Source organism: Sturnira hondurensis, unplaced genomic scaffold (assembly GCF_014824575.4).
Source record: "Sturnira hondurensis isolate 20B ecotype Veracruz unplaced genomic scaffold, ASM1482457v3 Scaffold0006693, whole genome shotgun sequence".
Lineage (NCBI taxonomy): Eukaryota > Metazoa > Chordata > Mammalia > Chiroptera > Phyllostomidae > Sturnira > Sturnira hondurensis.
Genome location: NW_028079324.1, coordinates 1,032,021 through 1,053,944, shown reverse-complemented (window position 1 = coordinate 1,053,944; position 21,924 = coordinate 1,032,021). Strand labels below are relative to the sequence as shown.

Sequence of the window (21,924 nt, the reverse complement as noted above, 5' to 3'; positions counted from 1 at the left end):
AGGGTCTAATTAAAGATGTTCACATCTCACCATCTCCTCTTTTCAAAACCGTTGGATGTCTAGTATAGTTATCTCACTTCACTCAAATTTACACCTTCGATGGCTCAAAATAATGGTAGTTCATAAAAAGTATTCAAAAATACATGGCTTGTCAACATCTCGGACTGACCTGACCTTTGCTATCCCAGCATTCTACGTTCCTCTAAGCTACCTAAAAGTTTTTTATTTTTGCGCGCAGTTACAATTTAAGTATCATTTGGCATTGTGTCATGTCATTAAAGCAAAATGAAACATTGCTAAGAAATCATACTTAGCTTCGGTAGCATGGCAATACAGCAAAAACGTTGGGCAGAAATTTATTTTTGAAATAAAGCTTTAGAAATATGAATGACAAAGGGAATATTTATACATGTCATGTTATAACAGTGTGGTAGTAGTACTTCTCTAAGAAAAACCAGCTGCATTGAAATCTTCCGAGCTCCTTTAACACAATGGTTTTATTTAATAGAATTAGAAGAAACAAGGCATATCATAATATATGTTATTCTTTTTATATAAAAAGGCAAACCCTTCTATTTTAATCACCTTCAGAATTCATGTAGTTGTACTGGCTTGAGTGGATACACGTTACCTTTCTACATTAGTCACCTCAGGCTGCTGTAGCGAAATGTCATAAGCTGATGTGGACACCAGCCCGCAGTGTCCGAGTCATTATGGATGAAATGAGACATCCACACGGACTACCAAGTCCGGTGGAGGAAAAGGGTGAGCATGGCTTTTCTCTCAAGGGGAGCAAGTCTTGGCCCTTGTTGTGAATGGCCCTTATTGGGTTTCTGGGCACATTACCTGATGGTCCTCATTTACTATGCACAGGTTGCTTTCTGTGGTTACCTTTTATAGAAAACAAAGGAGAGGATGCTGGTAATCATATCACAGAAGAGGGACATTTGCGAATGAAAAGGGCAAAGTGGTCGAACCAGTTACACTGGTCCTTGGAAGGTTTAGCATGGATTTTAGGAAGTTACTTTGCAGTAAATGTTTGCCACTGGGGGCTGGGCCCACACCACAGCAGAATGGTCTCCTACCTCAGGCTAGGTTATTTAAATAACACAAGTGTATGTCTCACAGTTCTGGGGGCTGGGAAGTTCAAGATCAAGACCAGTGAGAACTCTCTTCCTGGCTTGCAGATAGCAGCCTATTCATACTCACTTCGTCCTCGCTATGTCCTCACATGGGGGCGGACTGTGGGAAGTGAGGAGAGAGCAGATATCTTTTTCTTCTTAAACTATTTATTTCAGAGAGAGGGGAAGGGAAGGAGAGAAACATCAGTGTGTGGTAGCCTCTTGTGCGCCCCTGCTCGGGACCTGGCCTGCAACCCAGGCATGTGCCCTCACTGGGAATTGAACCTGAGACCCTTTCCTTTGCAGGCTGGTGCTCAATCTACTATGCTACACTAGCCAGGGCTCTTTTTCTTCTAATAACGCCACAATTCTATCAGATTAGAGTCCCATCCCGTTATCTCATTTGTCCTTAATTACTTCCTAAAAACCCCATCCAGGTACAGTCATGCTGGAGATTACAGGTTGGTCTTCAATATTAATTTTTTGGGGGGAGGGGATTCAGTTCAGTCCATAGCATCTTTCTTAACACACTGGTATTAGTTTGTTTACAATCTCCAACTTCGTTATTCTTGTTCAATGACTAGCAATCGAAAGAGTTTCTTATATCGAAAAATCTGTCTAATTTTATTGAGACATTTTACCCCTAGCGCCAAGATGCATTAATACTTGCGATACTTGGTGTAGCTTCTCCGTGCCTTGACTTTTATGGAACTATACCTAAATACCATTGTTTATATCAGCCTCAAATCGTCAAAGCCTCAAAGCTCCTATCAGCGCACGTTTTACAGTGTTCGTGAGTCCATGATTGTTGACACTTTCTACTGCAGGTGGCGCTCTTTTCAATGTATTCTGCTCCACACAGACACACACACAAAAGTGTAAATCTCGAGTCTCCTTAAGATGGCAGTGTTTCCTGTTTTGTTAAACTCTGTTTATATTCTGTTTATTTCTTCTGTTTATATCCTAGTTAGCTGGATATAAACAGGCTAAATAAAAATCAGTAATGCATTAGCTCTAAGAAGATATAATCTCTTTTTTAAATAAATTTTTCTTTATTGATTTTAGAAAGAAAGGAAAGGAGAGAGAGAAAAAAACATGGTTTTTGGTTCCCCTTATTTATGCATTCATTGGTTGCTTCTTGGATGTGCCCTGACTGGGAATCGAACCTGTAATCTTCACATATCGGGATGATGCTCTAATGAACTGAACTACCAGGCCAGGACAAGATAGAATTTCTTTGAAATACTGAATCTAGAATTCTTTCCTACCAATAGTACATAGAAATAATAACTATGAGTAGAAACACTTCATAGGGTATATATTTTTTCCTCTTGCCCATGAATAAAATCCTTATAGTTGCAAAGGGAAGATGCTTTCATTTCCCTGAAGGGAAAAACAGAAGGGAAAATTCTGTAAAAAACAATTTGACTTTGCAGCCTCAACAGCTAAACATTTCTAAAATTTATATACACCTCTGTTAAAGAAAGTAGTGAATTTTGTTGAGTGTTTGGAATTCATATTAAAGTTCCAGGGCGTTTATTTTGATTGTAGCACTTTAAAATTTTTACACATATTGTTCACTTGTAGAACACACACACACACACACACACACACACACACACACACAGATCAGGAAGACATTCTGGGCCTTTCATTAAACCAACCAGACAACTAACCCGCACACTTACAAATGTGGGCACAGCCACAGAGGCAACAGAGCAATACAAATCTGTACCTTCTTTGTATGAGAACATGGAAGAGTTTGATTTTGAGGGTCTATTTTCAACACTGAGGACTAGAATGCAGGATCACATTATCATCTTCTCTATTAATGAGGGTGAAAATTTTGTTTCATAATTCTTTTCCTTCTCCCCCCGCTGGATGACAAAAGCACATTTAAAGAGATGGTCACCTGTATCTTTTGTGTTGTTTCTGTACAAACATATGCCATTTTGCAGATATAATTAATGGCAGTGACATTGGCTGAGTGAGCATTATACAGATACTTTTGCCTCTTGAAAGACTTAGTATTCTTTTTTCATTTTGATTTCATAGCTGCAAAAGAAAGCCTCGCATGCATATGGAAGATTGTTAACCTCCTGGCCCATCTCTGTGACCAATGATTGAAGGTTTTTCTAAGAGCAATGCATTCTATCTTCAGTTTGCCTTACACAAGTCTACTTATTTTTTTAAAATTGGCCCTATATTATTCCCATGAGAGAAAATCATTTTAGCTTTTCTTTCTACTGGATACAGGACACTGTCTTTTGTAGAAAAGACCTCATCTTTCAAGGTTGTGTTTATTCACTAGTAATATTCAGGACATAGGATTTTTCTGAAATGTTCCTTACAAAGGTTATTTTCAAATGTCAAAAATAGGAAAGTTCCAATTAAGTGGCTATAACTGAAGTTGAACTGACAAAGTAAACCAAATTACATGTTGTTATTGTTCTTCTCAGGTAACAGAAAGAAAGCAACAGTTGGAGAAATGCTTGAAATTGTCCCGTAAGATGCGAAAGGAAATGAACGCCCTGACAGAATGGCTGGCAGCTACAGACACGGAACTGACAAAGAGATCAGCCGTGGAAGGAATGCCTAGTAATTTGGATGCTGAAGTTGCCTGGGGGAAGGTAAAACCTGTATCACTGGAGGTTATTTTTAACATTCATGAAAACACACAGTTGTATAATTTCATAAGGGACTATTAATGTGCAACAATAATAGAATTGTAAATGTCATCTTGCTTCCTTTTGCCTTTCTCAGAAACTCATCAGTGGCTTAACTCTTTCCGTGTCAGCGCTAGGCTAAAAGCATTGGAAAGCTTTAGCAAAAGTCTCCCCAGAGCTTGTTTAGAATTAGGCGGGTTATGCAGAAGTCCTTTAAAAATACATATATTATTCAGGACAAAGTGAGTCCAAGGATGAGATAATCTGTTCCTTAGTTTGCCTAAGATGGACCGCGCAGACGGATCTGACACCCGTGAAGAGGGCGAGGATGCAAGACTGCAGACAGTTGGGCTGCACAGGCCTGGCAAGATCAGCGGGTTGCTTATGTCACACACATACACAAATCTCAAGGGGTCTGTGCGGCTGCTGTCATCTTCATCAGCCAAAGGGCACAGAGTTTTCTTTAGTCCTCAGCTGGGTCATTCTTGCTGTTTCTCTGACAGCCAATGAGGTGTTATTGCTCCCTAAATGTAAGGTCGAGGTACGCCATTTCTTTTTGCACTCGATTCATTACTAGCAAGTGTGTTGATATAAAAGAAGCAATTGATACTTACAATTTGTTTTCACCTTAAATTTTGCCAAAGCACAGGGCATTTATAAAAACAACTTGTAGCGCACCCCACCCCCTTGATTTTTTAACTTAACAAATACTTGCCTGTATTAACTAGATATTAAAAAACTCGGTGCTTCATTTTCTTTAATATCTTATGTATTTATTTTAGAGTGAGGGGAGGGGCAGAAGAAAGGGGGAGAAACACCAATGTGTAGTTGCCTCTTGCACACCTCCAACTGGGGACCTGGCCTGCAACCCAGGCACGTGCCCTGACTGGGAATCGAACCAGCGACTTTCCAGTTCTCAGGCTCGTACTCAATACACTGAGCCACACCAACTAGGGTGCTGTGCTTTATTTTTAATTCAACAAGGCTATCTGGATTATCCAAAGTTGGGAAGTTTTAATTTCCTTATGTAAAAACTTAAATCATACAGCAACATGAAACCTGATAACTGATTTTACGTAGATTCAGAGGACAAGTAGATATGAAAGTTTGTCACATGCAATTTTTTCAAATGGATAGTAGTAAATACATTTTATTTCACCATTTAGAATAGATTTATTGTTAGAGATAAGATATTGAGTTGTATTTATTAGTTCAGAACAATGTACATGTATGTGTATATGTGTGTGTATGTATATGTGTGTGTATGTATCATTCACTACTAGAATTATATATATATATATATATATATATATATATATATATATATATATATACACACACACACACTAGTGAATGTACAGAGGGTGCAGGTTAAAAATTACTTTGGCCTTATTTTTCCCCTCCTCACCCAAACAAATATTACATTTTTATGTGAAGATCTCATTTGAACCAGTGGCAATCATATACTTAGATACAGGCTAAGAAATAAGCTAAAACTACCATGGCTCCATGAAGGCAGAGGTTTATTTCTAGCTCATGGAAGTTCTGGGTGGAAGAAGTAACTTTTCCCCATGAAATTCTCCAAAGACATAGGTTCCTCTTACTCCGTTGTTCAGCAGTCCTCTGGGTATTTGTATTCTCCTAGCAAAACCTGCTCACCAGCACCACTGCTCAGTCCTAGCCCGCAGAAAGAAGGGAGACGATGAAGTGGAGAATGAGCAGCTCTCTCTTCAAGGTGTACTGTGAGAGCCCCGTGCTCTCTCTCTGCTCATGTTCCATTGGCCAAATTTTAGTCACGTGAACCTATCTAGCCTCCGGGGAGAGGAGCAAAAGGTGGCTTCTAACTGAGCAGCCAGTGTGTCCTGGTAAAATGATGAGTGGATCTTGTACGAATACAAAGAAAGAGAGAATGCATTTCTTTTGGCCAGAGCAGTATTGCCGCTGCCTTTTACATCATAAGACAAAGGCAGCAAGAAGCCTGCATGATCTGTCTCTCTATTAAAGCGCACGTCACTGATGGCAGTTTCCACCAGAAGTCCTCACAAACAAACAGAACGCCCGGAGAAGACTTATGATCTGTTGAAGTATGAGCTCCAGTAAACTGGTCACGGGGCAAGCAGGACAAGAAGAGGATTTTTAAATGTGATGCAGGCTTCATTCTTAGTTGCCCTCCCCTTAATATCACGGACAGTATCTTCAATTGTTCCTATGCAGTTTTAATGGGTGCACTGGTTTGCGAGGTTTGCCATAAGAAAGTAACACAGATGAGGTGACTTGAAGAAGAGGAATTGATCTTCTTACAGGTTCGGAGGCTGCAAGCCCAAGGTCAGGGGTTCAGCAGAGTTGGTTTCTTCTGAGGCCTCTCACTTCAGCTTGTAATTAGCTGTCTTCTTGCGTCTTCATATGATCTTGCCACTGTACATGCCTGTGTACAAATCACTCTTCTTTTTTAAAAAATATTTTATTTATTTATTTTTAGAGGGGAAGGGAAGGGAAGGGAAGGAGAAAGAAAGGAAGAGAAACATCAATGTGTGGTGGCCTCTTGCACGTCCCCTGCTGGGGACCTGGCCTGCATCCAGGCATGTGCCCTGACTGGGAATCGAACCGTGATTCTTTGGTTCCCAGGTCTGCGCTCAATCCACTGAGCTACACCAGCCAGGGCTAAATCAAATTACTCTTCTTATGAGGACACCAGTCATATAGGGTTAGGGCCCACACTAATGGTCTTATTTTAACCTAATTACCTTTTTAAATATCTTGTCTCCAAATATGGTCACATTCTGGGGTGTTTAGGTTAGGACTCAGCGTATAATTTTGGAGAACACTATTGCAGCTCATAAAAAGGAACCATATAAAAAAATAGGACTTCCTCAGCTGTCAAAAAGAAGGAAATCTTGCCCTTTGTACCGGCACGGATGGACCTGGAGAACGTTATGCTGAGTGTAATGAGCTAGTCAGAAAAAGACAAATACCATATGATTTTACTCATCTGTGGACAAAATGAACTAACAAACAGAATGAGGACAGACTCATAGACAGAGCAGGCTGACAGTCAGAGGGCACAGGTGGGGGTTTGGTTGGCAATGGAGGGATTGTTGAGCAAAAAAAACAAAAGAGAAAAAACTCATGGGCTCCTACAACAGTGAGGTGAGTGCCCAGGAGAGGGGGGTGGGGGAGGTGGAGCGGGGAACAGGGAGGATAAATGGCGATGGACAGAGACTTGACTTGGGGTGGTGAACACACAACGCTGTGTACAGAGGATGGGTTGTGGAATTGTGCACCTGAAACGTGGATAATTTTGTTCCCCGGTGTCACCCACAAAAACTCAATACAAAGGAAAAATGATAACTTCATCATGTGAGTATTGAGTTCACACAATGCAGCCCTTATGGAAGAACGCGGAATGCTAATTTGACAGTACAGAGGAGTAGAGCTAGACATAAAAGGAATTTGAACAATTCTGACTACAGTTTAAAACTCAGGTGAAATGATAAAAATATGGCACATGTGAACTCCAGATTCCAGAGTCTCTAGAAGATCATTGAATAAGTAACTATGGAGATGTTTTTGCAATAGCCTCACCACAAAATTTAAAATATTATAAGATAATGAATTTGGCAAAGATTTCTAGATTATCCCTGTTATATTAGAAGGTTTGAGCGGTCTGGGGCTGTGTCAGCTTATTGAACGTGTCTGCGAAGTGTTTTCTCTAAACCCAGGAAACAATACTAATTTGACATCCACCAGGAAACACGTGTAGAAAACTGGCATTTCTTGTCTTTATTTATATCATAACTTACCGCTCTCTCTGGGTCTTTTGCAACACTAAACTGCTAATGGCATACTCTGAAAACCCTTAGTGGTCAAAGCAAAGTATAGACATTTGCATCTAAATTACATAATTTTTAGTAGACTCATTTGCAAGGTGCTGAACGTGTTTTAAAAATCACAATCATATAATAAAAATGTGACCTGCAGATCTACAGCAGTCACATTTATAATTCTATTTTTTAAATATAAAAATAATCACACTCTCATAAACGAAGCCCCAGGACACCTTAGTACATACATTCCTATTTCACACTCTTTCTTGGTGGATCGAGAACTTAACTCAAAATGTTGGTCTCATCTGCCATTTCAAAGGATAAATGCCAGATTTGTTTTTTCAAAATAAATTGAGTATTCATTTAAATGCAGGACATTAAAGGTATTTGTCAATCATTGCAAGTATATTTGACTTGGAGAAAATTTGAATATAGAATCAATTTATTTTTAAACTGTTTCATTTATTTCTACTGAATTTCTCTCAGTTTTGTTGATCTAAGGAGCAGTAGATTATTTAAACATGAACATATTGGAGTGTCTAGATATAATATTCTTATACATAAAATTAAATTACCAATGAAATGTTTATTAGACCTTTAGTTTATCTGAATATAGCCTATGTTCAACTATATTGACTACTATGCAATCTTTTCAGTTTTATTTTGCTGTATTTAAATTAGAATGATTTCTTATAGTTCTAATTCCAGAAAAAAGGGAATTCTTTAGAGTGGCTTAAAGAAATATGTGGGGTTCACCTGTCAAAGATAAATAAACTGGAAAACTAGAGGAGGGAAAAATTGCAGTGGGGAAATAATAGACACAGTCACCCAAGGATGCTGGAGTAGGCAAGGAGAATAAAGCCTCAAAATATAGCACCAAGCTTCCTGCCAGGCAAAACCAACAACTAGACTTTTTTCCCATCATTTGAACACTTAACATGAGATCTACTAAAAAAATGCTAGTGTATAATAATAGTTATGTGAACTATAGGCATAGTATTACCTAGAATCTCTAGATTCATTTTGAATAATTGACATGAAAGGAAATATACTTATGAGATTCAGTTGTCCAAATCATCCAAAGACTCATTAAATATTTGATTGCACTAGTCATACGCAGGCTTTTATTAAATTTATATTCAGAAGAAAAAATTGGAGGGATGGGCCCTGAGACAGCACCCTTGTTGATATTGTTATAGTAAACATACTCGAAAGGGTTTCCCCTGTCATTTCTCTACTGGCATGCCTGCAAGCAGAAGTCTCATGCATGTGACCCTGAACTTGGGTCATGCCTTCTTCGGGAATGAGTATCAGGAGCTTGGCACTATGAGAACCTTTTGATAGTTCGGGGCTGTTGCAGAAGCAGACTTCCCAAAATAAATTCTCTCATCTAAGTTTTCCTCCTGCTCAGAATTCTATAGTCACGAATTCAAAACTACAGATATGAGAACACGTGTATCTTCTCAAAGGTACTGAGTGGTGCAGGATGGGATTTCAGGTGTTTACAGGTACCATCTGCTTGCTAATGGCTATAACCCCAAGAATCTTGTGGGTATCCCAGATCAGATGTTCGGTGATCTCACAAGGGAAAGAGTGGAAGAACTTCCAGAAATAGCTAGGAGAGGGGTGAGATTGGTTAGCTAGAGGAGCAGCCAAGGGCAAGAAAACTGCTGTACCATCTCCCACCTTATGACCATGCTTCCAGATCGCAGTTAGAGGGGAAAAAAATGGATACACTTAAAAGGATGTCCATATTTTTCAGAAGAGGAAGGAAAAACATTTTACATTAAAACAACAGGAAGCAGACATTTTAGAATAAGAGTAACAAATGACAAAGAGGTTCAATAGTGGAAATGGAAAGTTATTAGTGCTAATGTAAAATTCCTAAAGCCCAGTGACCCTTTCACTGTCTATGTAAACTCACACAAGGTGCCTCCATTGGGGTGGTGATAAGGAGGGCAAGATTGATATTAAGATTTTTAAAAGCACAGTTCACTCCTAGCCACTGTGGCCTGAACACCAGAGATTCCACAGGGGAACCATCACTGGTGTTCGTTACCCCGTTAGTGATCAGACATCCCCAAGCCCTTCATACCTTACTGATCTCTGTTACTGTTGTCTACCAGCTTGTGAGGAGAAACACGGAACAGACAAAGAAGGGAAATGATAAAACTAGGGGAAACAACCAGTGCCTGGGGGAGGTTTGCACACTCACACTGCACTCCATCCTTGAGCTGTCATGATAACATCTCATCTCTTGGACTACTGAGTGGACATTAACAATTTCACTTGCCAAGAGGGCAGGGAAAAGGTTTGCTTTATTCCATGGTGTTTCCCATGCACATAACTTAGTATCTGACACACTGTATGTGCTCGCTAAATAATCTGTTCAGTAAGAGTAATTGTAATTTAAGACCAAAAAAAAAAAAACCAACCATACTGACAAAGCATTTCTTCCAAGAAGAGAAAAATGATGATGCTGTTAAAATGATGGTAAGCTTTAGAGCAAATGGAAACATGAACAGTCACAGGGGTCAGATGCTCCCATTTGGTAGATGAGAAAAGGGAAGTCCCAGTACCTATAGCAAATATGCACAAGAATCCAATACTGTCTCTGATTTCAAAAGCTTTTTTCCACTGCGGTTGTGGTTATAAATCTTATCTTCTAACAATTTTAAGGTAACCCAACTCAAAATGAGAAGAAGGTATTTATTTATTACCCACAATGAGTATAAAATAGAGAATGGTTGATTTTTTATTAAATCATATTTTACCGTTATTCTGTTACAGTTGTCCCAGTTTTCCCCTTTTGTCGTCCTCCACCCATGCCACCCTCTACTCCCACAGTCAGTCCCCACATGATTATCCATGTCCATGGGTCCTTTATATTGTTCTTTGACTAGTCCCTTCCCCTTCTTTCCACCATTATCTCCCTCCACTGTGATTACTGTCAGTCTGTTCCATATTTCCATGCCCGTGGCTCTATTTTGTTCATCAGTTTATTTTGTTCATTATATTCCTCTTATAGGTGAGATCAGATGGAATTTGTCTTTCACCACCTAGCTTATCTCACTTAGCATAATGTTCTCCAGTTTCATCCATGCTGTTGCAAAGGGTAGGAGCTCCTTCTTTCTTTCTGCTGCACAGAATTCCATTGTGTAAATGCACCCCAGTTTTTTGATCCACACAGTTACTGATGGGCACTTAGGCCACTTCCAGCATTTGGCTATTGTAAATAACACTGCTATGAACATAGGGGTGCATAGGTTCTTTTGAACTAATGATTTGGGATTCTTAGGGTGTAACCCCAGCAAGGGAAATAAAGGAAAAATAAACAAATGGATCTACATCAACCTAAAAAGCTTCTGCATGGCAGAATGTTTAAATTTGAAGTGCAGAATATATAAGTGCACATGAAAATCTTGTATGCATTGGTCACCGAATATAGTATATAGTCAGTTGCCACTGGTGTGATTTTAGATGTTGAATATTACTTATTAATGTCTTTAAGTCACCCTGATTAGTTGGAAATAAGTACATCAGTTCTAAATATTAATATTGACCAAAGTTGTTTGGCATATGAATTGAGCACAAATATATAACTATAAGAAAATAAATACTATGTGGATAAGTAGTTTATATTTCTGATAATCATTATGTTTGAAAAATACAAGTTTCATAAACAAATCAACAAACAAGTGCTAGTGAGGATGTGGAGAAAGGGAAGCCTGGTGCATTGTTGGTGGGAATGCAGACTGGTGCAGCCACTATGCAAAACAGTATGGAGTTTCCTCAGAAAACTAAAAATGGGACTGCCTTTTCACCCAACAATACCACTGCTGGGAGTATACCCTAAGAATCCTGGAGGATTCAAAGTAACCTGTGTATCCCAATGTTCATAGCAGCATAATTTACAATAGGCAAGTGCTGGAAACAGCCTAAGTGCCAATCAGTAAATGAGTGGGTCAAAAAAGTGTGGTACATTTACACAATGGGATACTATGCAGCAGAAAGAAAAAATGAGCTCCTACCTTTCATGACAGCATGGATGGAACTGGAGAGCATTATGCTGAGTGAGATAAGCGAGGCGGTAAAAGACAAACACCATATGATCTCACCTTAACAGGAACCTAATCAATAAAACAAACAAGCAAGCAAAATAGAAGCAGAGACATGGAACTAAAGAACAAACTGACAATGACCAGAGGGGAGGAGGAAGGGCACAGAAGGGGAAGGGTCAAGTCAAGGAACTTGTATAAAGGTCCCATGGACAAAGACAGTGGGAAGGGAGGAGGGTTGAATGTGGGAGGTGTGGAATAAGTAGGGCAGAGGAGAGTAATGGAGGGAAGTGGGGACAACTGTAATTGCACAACAATAAAAAATAAAAAGAAACATGCAAGTTTCAACAAGTTTAATCTGTATAGTTTTCTGATTGAACTACTAACAGATTTCATTTATTTCTAATTGAGTTTCAGTAGGCAAAAACTCAAAGCCAGTTCAATAATTGAGCTACATGAAGTCTATTTGCTATCCAAAGTGTTATCTAAACATTAAAATGATCATATATAATTCCCTAAAAAACAATTTTGGTCCTGTAATACTTTACACCCGTCAGTGTTTACATGGTTCAGATCTGACAGGTTTCATAAACTGACCATTAGGGTTCATTAACAGTGGTCTGGAGATACCAGGAGTTGTGTCAGAGCATCACAAACACATAGAAATGTTGAATTCAACACAGAGTGTTAAATAACACAAAATCATTGATACCCAGCCACTTGTGTAACAAGTCAATTTGATTTGCACATTTTTTTCAGGGACAGACTTTTCTAATATAGCACATGAGGAAAAACAACTATAAGTTTCCTCAGTTTTCCTTCCGCTGTCAGTTCAGTTCTGAAGTGTAAGGACAATGAATAAAATCTAGTGACAGAATGCGACATTCTCTTTCACCAGGGGTTCCTGGGGCTACCGAGTGGGCCTGGAGCCCACCCTCAGAGGGTCTGATTTAATTGGTCTGAGGGGGGCAGATATGTCTAATATTCAGCGGAGTTTGAGAATTGCTAGATAATGAGCTACAAGCAGTCTACAAAGATACACATGCAGTTCAGGCAACCATGTCCTATATGTTTTTGAAGCGATCACCTCTCAGTTTACAGAAATCTGGCCTCTGGTCCTAGATTATCCGGATAATTGCCCTAACTCGTCACTCCTCTTAGCTATAAAAGCATGAGAACTATTACTTATTTCTAAAGTCTGTTACACTATCATTCCCATGAAAAATTGCATCTTTTTTTAAAAGAGAGCACAGTAATTTATCTGTGAAGTGAAATAACACTAGCAGATCATTAACTTGGTACAATGAATGCATCAAGCAGCTGTTACTTAGAAAATAGAACATCTGTTAAATGCCATCGGAGTCACTATTCACTGTCATTATAGTTATAGCTATAATTTCTGTTCCGCACATTCTGCTTTCATGAAATCCTTCTTTAATAGACAATACGTTATTAATAAAAAGTCAGTACACAGTGCCATAAAATTCACTATTTAATGTTTTATGTTCTTTTTGAATTTATCATTCTATTATTCCGTCACATTAGCCTAATAATGAAATATGTTCTGAACCTCTAGTCACGACAAGGGTAATATAGGGACCTGAAGAAACAATTAATATCATATTTTATCACATTTAGGACTTATTAATTGTGTGATGCACCGTTGATTTAATTACAGCTGTTGTGGATCAGAAGGAACACCACTAGCTTACCCATAAATATAAATTGTGTTTCAGTTTCAGAAACCTGAAAGGTGACAAATGCACATCTTAGAATTGTGGCATTGTGGTCATTTATTCACCAGCCCCCACCAATAAATATATTTCGTAGCTAAAAGTTAAAGGACTCTCTCCCATTCCTGATGACTAGAAATGGTATAATATTTATGCCAACAGACTGAAGCAGAATTCACTGGGGAGGGGAATCTTAAAATATCTTTTAAGGACGTGTAACTTAATCCTTCATCCATATTACAGGAGACTTGCACAAGAGATCAAGAAAGAGCTCAAAGAAATAGGAATCTCGCGGCATCTTAGTAAAGGGAGGCATGCATATGGAAAAGGTGGCGGGGCATCCCTGTGACTAAATGAGGGTCTGAGTGAAGACAGTATCAGCGGGATACTAAGAGGAGAGTGAGGATAATAGGACATCAGCGGAGTTATCCTAAGACTGTGAGTCCCTGGGAAATCCCAGGAAGAGTCGTGGAAGGTATTAGCACTCTGATAATGTGAAATGGGTAGGAGAGAGGGTTAAGCCCTAGTGGGTTATGTTTTTCTGTCCCGTTTGGGGGGGGAGGGGGGCAGGCATCTGTGGACATGGGGCCAGATAATTAATCCAACATTCTGTACTGCTTTACCTTTAAATAAAATTGAAGAAAGTATTCCCAACACATGATGGTGTGATCAACAGAGACCAGCAGAACAGGTTTTCCCATCCTGTTACAGCATCCAAGAAGTGACTCGAGGAGCTGATGGCTGAGTCTTCAACCTCACATGCCATTAAAATGGCTATTATTAACAAGACAGTTAATAACAAGTGTTGGAGAGGCTGTGGAGAAAAAGGAACCCTCATTCACTGCCGGTGGGAATTGTGGACTGGTGCAGCCACTGTGGAAAATAGCATGAAGGTTCCTCAACATATTAATAATAGAATTACCATATGACCCAGTGATCTCTCTTCTGGGTATCTACCCCCCAAATTTGAAAACATTTATTTGCAAAGATATATGTACTCCTGTGTTCATTGCAGTGACTTTGACAGTGGCTTAGACATGGAAATGACCCAAGTGTCCTTCTATAGAGGACTGGAGAAAGAAGATGTGTATATTCCATATACACAGTGGAATACTACTCTGCCGTAAGAAAAGGTGGATCAACATGGGTGGCCCTCGAGAATATCATGTTAAGAGACATAAGTCAGAAAAAGCTAAGAACCTTATGACTTCACTCATATGTGGTATATAAAACTGAAACTCATAGACACAGATAGCAGTGTAGTGGTTACCAGAGGGAAGGGGGTGGGGGTTGGTAAAGAGTAAAGGGGGCCAAGTATATGGTGATGGAAGATGACTGTGGGTGATGGGTACAGAATGTAATGTATGGATCATGTATCATAGAAATATACACTTGAAATCTATATGATCTTATTAAACAAGGCCACCTCAATAAATTTTAAAAATTTGAGTCAAATGATTTAACTTATGAATGTGAGGAATAAATCACAATGTATGTCCCATCCATCCCATGAACACCTCGGTGTCATTAGGAGAAATGAAGATATGCTATCCATTTATTTAAGGAAACTGGAGTAGCATTTAAAAAATTGCTTTGGCCGAGAAGAAGTAGGCAGCAAACCCATGTCTCTGAAGTCATGGAAGTGAGTGTTTAATATTTTGACTATTCCCTTTAGAGCTATCAAATGTTACAAATTAAATATATGGAAAATAAAAGAAAATATGGGCCCTGGCTGGCATAGCTCAGTGGATTGAGTGTGGGCCTATGAATCAGAGGGTCACTGGTTTGATTCCCACTCAGGGCACATGCCTGGGTTGCAGGCCAGGTCTGTATAAAAAGGCAACCACACGTTGATGTTTCTATCCCTCTCTTTCTTCTTTCCTTCTCCTCTCTCTAAGAACAAATAAAATCTTTAAAAGAGAAAAATATGGGAGATCTTATGGTAATTTGTGTTTAAATTGAGTTCCACTCTTATCAGACATGTTTTCCTATGTCATAAACACTCCGAGTGTCAAGGACATAGTTCATGTGAAGCTGCTGTTGAAGCTCCTGAAATTGGCTGAATGACCATGTCACAGGTCAAGAATAAAACCAAGTGTACATCATTTTGCTCTTTTCTTCAGCCTTAAAATCAGCCCCAGAAGATGTCCCATTAGTAAATGATTGAAAACGCTAAAGAAACTGAGTTTAACTTAGTCGATTTAATCACTGAATTTGAACTTGCCCATTCAGAAGGGTGGACCTTCCAGAAACCTCCCCCGTCAGCCCATAAGGCAGCCAAAGAAGGCACGTGTGCTGAGGAGGGGATGTTTTTTAAGGGGAGAACATGTATTTTCAGTTCTTTCTCCTCATCTCACCAACCCCAGAAATAAGTGCCTCCCTTAGCCAGGAAGGAGTAGGGGTACAGAGAGAATGGCTGTAGTTCAACCCAGTAATTCAGTTCTCGATATATCTGTAAGTATAGGCATTCTCCTGTAGCGGGAAAATATTAGAGCAAGGGAAAATTGTTTTTTGGCGTTATAAAATACATGGTTGTAGTTTCCAATAAGTTTCCCATCTTCCCCTCTTGGTGGCTTTTGAATCCAACATTTGTACCTTCTAATCATTTTGTACTCCGTCTTTAGTCAAGCCAAACCGTCGAACCCTTTATGGTGAACTCCAGGTTCAAGGTATCAAATCAGTCTTGCAGCCTTTCGTGCTTCTCCCAGCCATAACTCACCTTTTCCCCCAAATTACATTTTTTCTAGTATGCTATCAAGCTTGATTGCATTTTAGCTTTTGCCTTTAGCTGCACTGTGGGTAAGATTTGAACAGGGTATGCAAAGATCGCCTCCTCATCTGTCAGTGAACGGCACAGTACATAGTGGATATCAAGCATCTAATGCACACCGACTAACTGAAATTCAAGTAACATCTCTGGAGAGCAAGATCAGCATATTTTTAGAAGGCCAAAATATTATTATTTGCAAGTCATACAATACCTTTAATTAGAAATACTTTTTATGGGGAAAAATGAAAAATCCACTAACCGAGTACAGTATTTTTCCTCATCAAAAGTAGCATTTGTACAGCCCTGGTTGGTGTAGCTGAGTGGATTGAGCGCAGGCCTGTGAACCAAAAAATAGCAGTTTGATTCTCCGTCAGGGCACATGCCTGGGTTGCAGGCCAGTTCCCGGCAGGGGACGCACGAGAGGCAACCATACATTGATGTTTCTCTCCTTCTCTCCTTCCCTTCCCCTCTAAAGATAAATAAATATAATCTTTTTTAAAATTTCAAAAAATAGAATTTATACAAATGATTAAGTACCCATTTATTATTTTTATTTACTTATTTATTTATTTTTAGCAAGAGGGAGAGGAAGGGTGGGAGAAAGAAAGGGAGAGAAGCATCAATGTGTGGTTGTCTTTCAGCGCCCCCTACTGGGGATCTGACCTGCACCCCAGGCATGTGCCCTGACTGGGAATCCAACTGACAGCCCTTTGCTTTGTAGTCCGACACTCTGTCCACTGAGCCACACCAACCAGGGCAAAGTACCCATTTATTCTTGAGTCCCACATGTGAAAGCTCAATTCTAGGTGTTTTTACAGTAAGTGTAAATTTTTTTCATGAATCACTTTTGGCAATTGTAGTTATAAACTGCCTTGATAATCGCTGCCTTGTTCATGATGGCAACACCTTTGACATGTATGTTTTATCTCAGAATGTTAAGGAACCTAAAATGATACTAGACATTCATCCGTACTTCCTACTTTATTATTTTCATTAACGAATGAAGTATTCTTAGACATGAAACCTTTGCTCTTGAAAATGAGCTGGAGAACACTGGTAGATGTTTAATGCATAGTTGTCATTTGTGACCCATGAACTATTTGGAACAATATCTCCTAAATTCAAAACTTTTTCCGTGTCTTCTGAGATTTGGAAATTTCCATTGCCCTCAACTGCATTGCCTGGCATGGAAGAGATGGATATCTGTGTGTACAACAACTTCTTACATCAAAGCTAAACCGTAGTGTCAGCTTGGTGAAGGCATTTTAAGAAATAATTAGTGATCCAAATATAAATGAAGATTCAACTTTGTGAGATGTTAACTTTGCAAATAAATCAAGCTAGTGACAAGCCACTAGTCTGAAATATAGGAAGTAGGGAGTGCTCATTTGCATATATTTCCATATCTTTGACAGCATTATACTGGAATTCAAATTTTCTAAGGATAGGGACTTTGTTTCTCTACCGTTTTTTCCTGCAGTGTCTGGAAAAATGGCTGCCCTCTATCATAGTAAGTTCATGTACCACACAAATGAGCAGGTAAAAAACATGAAAGGGCCGAAGTGTAGCCCATGACCACTCACCAGTCAAACCCCAGGGGGGCTGTTTCCATGCAAAGGAGTGATTTCTCATCATTTCCATTAGTTTGAATCACCTATGCCATTGATACAATAGTGATACATTTAGTAGGAGCCCAATAACATTTACTATTGCTACATGAAGGAATTTCTTCCAGGGATTTCTAAGCTCACCCATGTACAGCAGAAGATACCTACATTGCAAATGACTCTGTGTCTGGTAGCTGAGGAGTTCATTTGGTGTGACTTACTTTCATTTCAGTTATTTTTATACTGAAACAAAAGTACCAATACAAAATCGTATCTTAGAATGAAAGAAGCAGTGATTGTCTCTCATACGGAAATTATTTTATACAGTCTTTTTACTTCACTTAGTCCCCCAGCTTATTTGATATCAAAGGGAAAAATAAAATGTATCCTGTAGAGTGATTTTGAGTGGACTGGGCCTGATGGTGTGGTGGAAGGACAGAAGGACAGAGAGAATCTAGGACTAAGAAATGAGGCAGAGTCTGGCTCATAGAGACCATCTCTCCCTCCTCTACTTGAGCCAACCCTGTTACTCTCTTTACATACGATTCATTTACCTCTTTGCGAGTGGGCTCCCTCCACTTTCTCATTATTGCCGCTTCCCAGTGGTTTTGGTCCTACTATGGCTTGGCTTGCGATGCTGAACACGTCAGTTCCCTTTCCAAGTGACTTCTCAGCTGGCATGCTAGCACGGTCTCTGGATCTCTCTGTTCAAATTCTTTAGAGAAGATCTGTTTGGCTTGGACCGTATGTGGGTAAGGGAAGGAATGGGGGTACGGGGCCAGGGAAGTGTGAGATGGTCGCACGGTCAGCCAGAGCATGTCACAAGAAAGGGGCTGTAGGTAGAGCTGACAGTAAACATTTGTACTAGGATCACTGTTTCCATCAGCTTTCTACGTCTTTTCTAGTATTAAATATGCCGGTGTTCGTGTTTCGGAAATGAAGTCTCAGAGAGCAGTGGCACTGTCTTAGGGGATTTTAATAGCATCTCTACCCTTTTGGTGACTTCTAACCGAAAATAAGCATTTTGTCAGTTCTGATCGTGAGAGCAGCAAACCTCCTGTAGCTCCAGCAGTTCCCGTGACGGGGCCACCAGTAGAAATGACAGATAATTTCATGTCACAGTTTTCATCGGTGTACGTACTTCACAACACCAGTTACCTGGTGCTAGGTCATTGTAGATACACAGGTTAGCAAGGAAAATGTGCATTACTACCTCACCCATTTAAAAAAGATCTTTTGTTGGTTGTGTTTCAGTACTACGGGCTTCATTAAAAACTCAGTGGATTGAATTTTATGCTTTTAAAAATGTTATCATGAGAAAGGGTCCTTAAGTTTCACCAGAAGCCAAATGGGTTTGTGACAGTGAAAAGTTAAAACTTTCTGCTATAGAAATATAAGAATGCAATAATTGCTAAATTTTCTAAATGTAGCTTCTTATTGTAGTTGAGATTTCTAAGGTCTGACTTTAGCCAATATGTTTACAGATTAACTAAATTTAAATATATTTGCATGGATAATATGTATGTTTATCTACTAAATATGTAGATCATAAATAAATATGAAATATTTAAATAAGGAAAATAAGTAAGGAAACTGGGTATTAACCGTGCACATGATGTGATTTTCATCATTCATAAAGACGTCGTTGAAGGTTTCAGTCCTTGAAAGATACCATAGTTACCATAGTAACCATACACACAGCCATTGTCTAAAGCATTTAATCTTAAGACTATAATGTATTACTCAAAGCCGAAATGCTGTCCTTTTCACAGGCTACTCAGAAAGAGATCGAGAAACAGAAGGTTCACCTAAAGAGTGTCACGGAGCTAGGAGAGGCCCTGAAAGCAGTTTTGGGCAAGAAGGAAACCTTGGTGGAAGATAAACTGAGTCTTCTGAATAGTAACTGGATAGCTGTCACCTCCCGAGCAGAGGAGTGGTTACACCTTTTGTTGGTAAGAGAAGAGGCTGGAGGGTTTTCGACCCCTCTCCATCCTGTGAAAGAAATTACATAAGCATTCAATAGTGATATCCATGCTTGTAAATAGCTATAAATGTATTTTAATGTATTTTCCATGATTGTGCTGTATTCCCTATGGAGATCACACCTAAAAGTAATTTGAATGGCATTGAAGTTTTGTCTCTGAAGACTATAGAAAATAGGGCAGATCTTTCAAGAGCATATTGCCTAACCAATAATATGTCACGGTATGTCTCTGTAAAATCAAGGACTACCAGAAGCACATGGAGAACTTTGACCAGAACGTGGATCGCATCACAAACTGGATTGCTCGTGCTGAGGCCCTTTTGGATGAATCTGAGAAAAAGAAACCTCAGCAAAAAGAAGACATGCTTAAGGTAGCAAATGAAGTATTAAGAAAAGTACTTTTTAAACAGCACAACAGTTATATCAATCATGTTTGTCCTAAAAGATACCAAGGACTTTTTAATAAGAGTGAAAAATTCTCCCTCCCTTCCTTCCTTCCTCCCTTCCTTACTCCTGCACTTTCTTAATTCAAATGGGAGCTCATGACTATGAAGACTTCAGTAATCTGGATATCTGCCCACATTTGCCCCTTAGCTAATTACAGGCAACTCCAACTCTGCTGAGAAAGGCATTTTGGAGTGTATTTTCGTGTCATGTTACAGGACTCCGTCCATTTCAATAGTACCGCCCCTTCCTGTATCTAACATGACAGTCTGTTCCCAGGTACCATTTACAGCCCAACGGAATCAGAACCTGAAATTTACTCATTGCACATTTGGCCCTATGCAGTTTCTAAATCTCAGTGATCAGTAGCGATCCTGAGCTTATATAAAGACAAAGCTTTCATTTTTAACTGTATGTAAAGTAAATATGACTTTTTTCTCTCATTGTATTAAAAACAAGTATTGGGACATCTTAAATCATCTTTCTCAGAGGAAGGGCAGCTTGATCTTTACTTTAAAAAATGATTCCTGTAAAGGATATGAGAGGTATACTATGCAAATATATCCCATTCATGTTATATTATCTCTATTTGAGGACATCTTTCTCGATTTAAAAAAAAAAAAGGAGTTGATTTTTCCGAGATCTTATTTAAATTCATGATTTCTTATTTTGTTTTTTAAAGAAGTTTTTGATATTTCTATTTGACTAACAGGTTACTATTTGAAGAATAGTTAAACCATGATTCTTGCCATATATGCAATTCATTTCTTTTTATGCAATTGATCTTTTCCGAGGATTACAATTTTTTAATGAAAACCTGTCAGTGTATTTCAGGCTATCCCCAAGACATATAGACACAGTTGCCTGCGCTCTATTTTGCCTTCCCTTTGACCTTGATATGTAGTTATGGAATGTCATCTTGTGGTAAACTTCCTTCACGTTCTTCGGAATGATAGGAACTGAGCTATTTTGCTTGCAGTCAGTGACCCTTTGGGTTAGCCAGCGCCTCCTGCAATCCATCGCTCCCTCTGTGACGCAGCAGCATCCCTGTGGTTAGAAAATCCATTTTACCCAAGGCATTCGGTGCGGTAAACAAAAGGGAACTCCAAAGTACCCAGAAGAACAAGAAATTGGTTTTCAGCTACTTCCTTCTTAAAGCATATGTTAAAATGGTCCCACAGCTATGCAATTCAGTAAAGATAAGATAAAACCAGACTAGATATAAAATGCTGTGGTTGTGGCAGGAGGCATAGAAAAGTCAGGAAAACATTCTTTGATCTTCCTGAGACTCTCAAACTAAGTACATTATTTAAATAAACAGAGGTCAGACTTCCGGAAGACAGGGCAGCTACCTGTTTTCCTGAGATCATGTACATTCTTATTTTATTCCTGTTTTATGGGAGTTTGCATTTTTCTTCTTTATATCTGCATTTGCGATTTCTCTCTCTCTCTCGCTCTCTCACTGTTTTGCCAATTCCATTTGATTGCTAACCTTAAGCCCTATCTCTTGCTCATGGAATATAGCGTCTAAAGGCTGAAATGAATGACATGCGCCCAAAGGTGGACTCCACGCGTGACCAAGCAGCAAACTTGATGGCAAACCGTGGTGACCACTGCAGGAAAGTAGTAGAGCCCAAAATCTCAGAGCTCAACCATCGATTCGCAGCCATTTCTCACAGAATTAAGACTGGAAAGGTAGGAAGACCTGCGCCAAGGT

At 39.2% G+C, this 21,924-nt stretch overlaps 1 protein-coding gene across 1 annotated transcript in view; it reads left to right on the top strand.

The window, feature by feature from the left end:
* DMD (dystrophin) overlaps nucleotides 1-21,924 on the top strand; it is a 1,607,686-nt gene that overhangs the window by 591,336 nt on the left and 994,426 nt on the right. Inside the window, exons 33-36 of the mRNA XM_037050278.1 lie at nucleotides 3,581-3,751; nucleotides 19,552-19,731; nucleotides 20,006-20,134; nucleotides 21,732-21,902. Of these exons, the coding sequence (XP_036906173.1) occupies nucleotides 3,581-3,751; nucleotides 19,552-19,731; nucleotides 20,006-20,134; nucleotides 21,732-21,902 (651 nt within the window). The remainder of the gene's footprint in view (nucleotides 1-3,580; nucleotides 3,752-19,551; nucleotides 19,732-20,005; nucleotides 20,135-21,731; nucleotides 21,903-21,924) is intronic.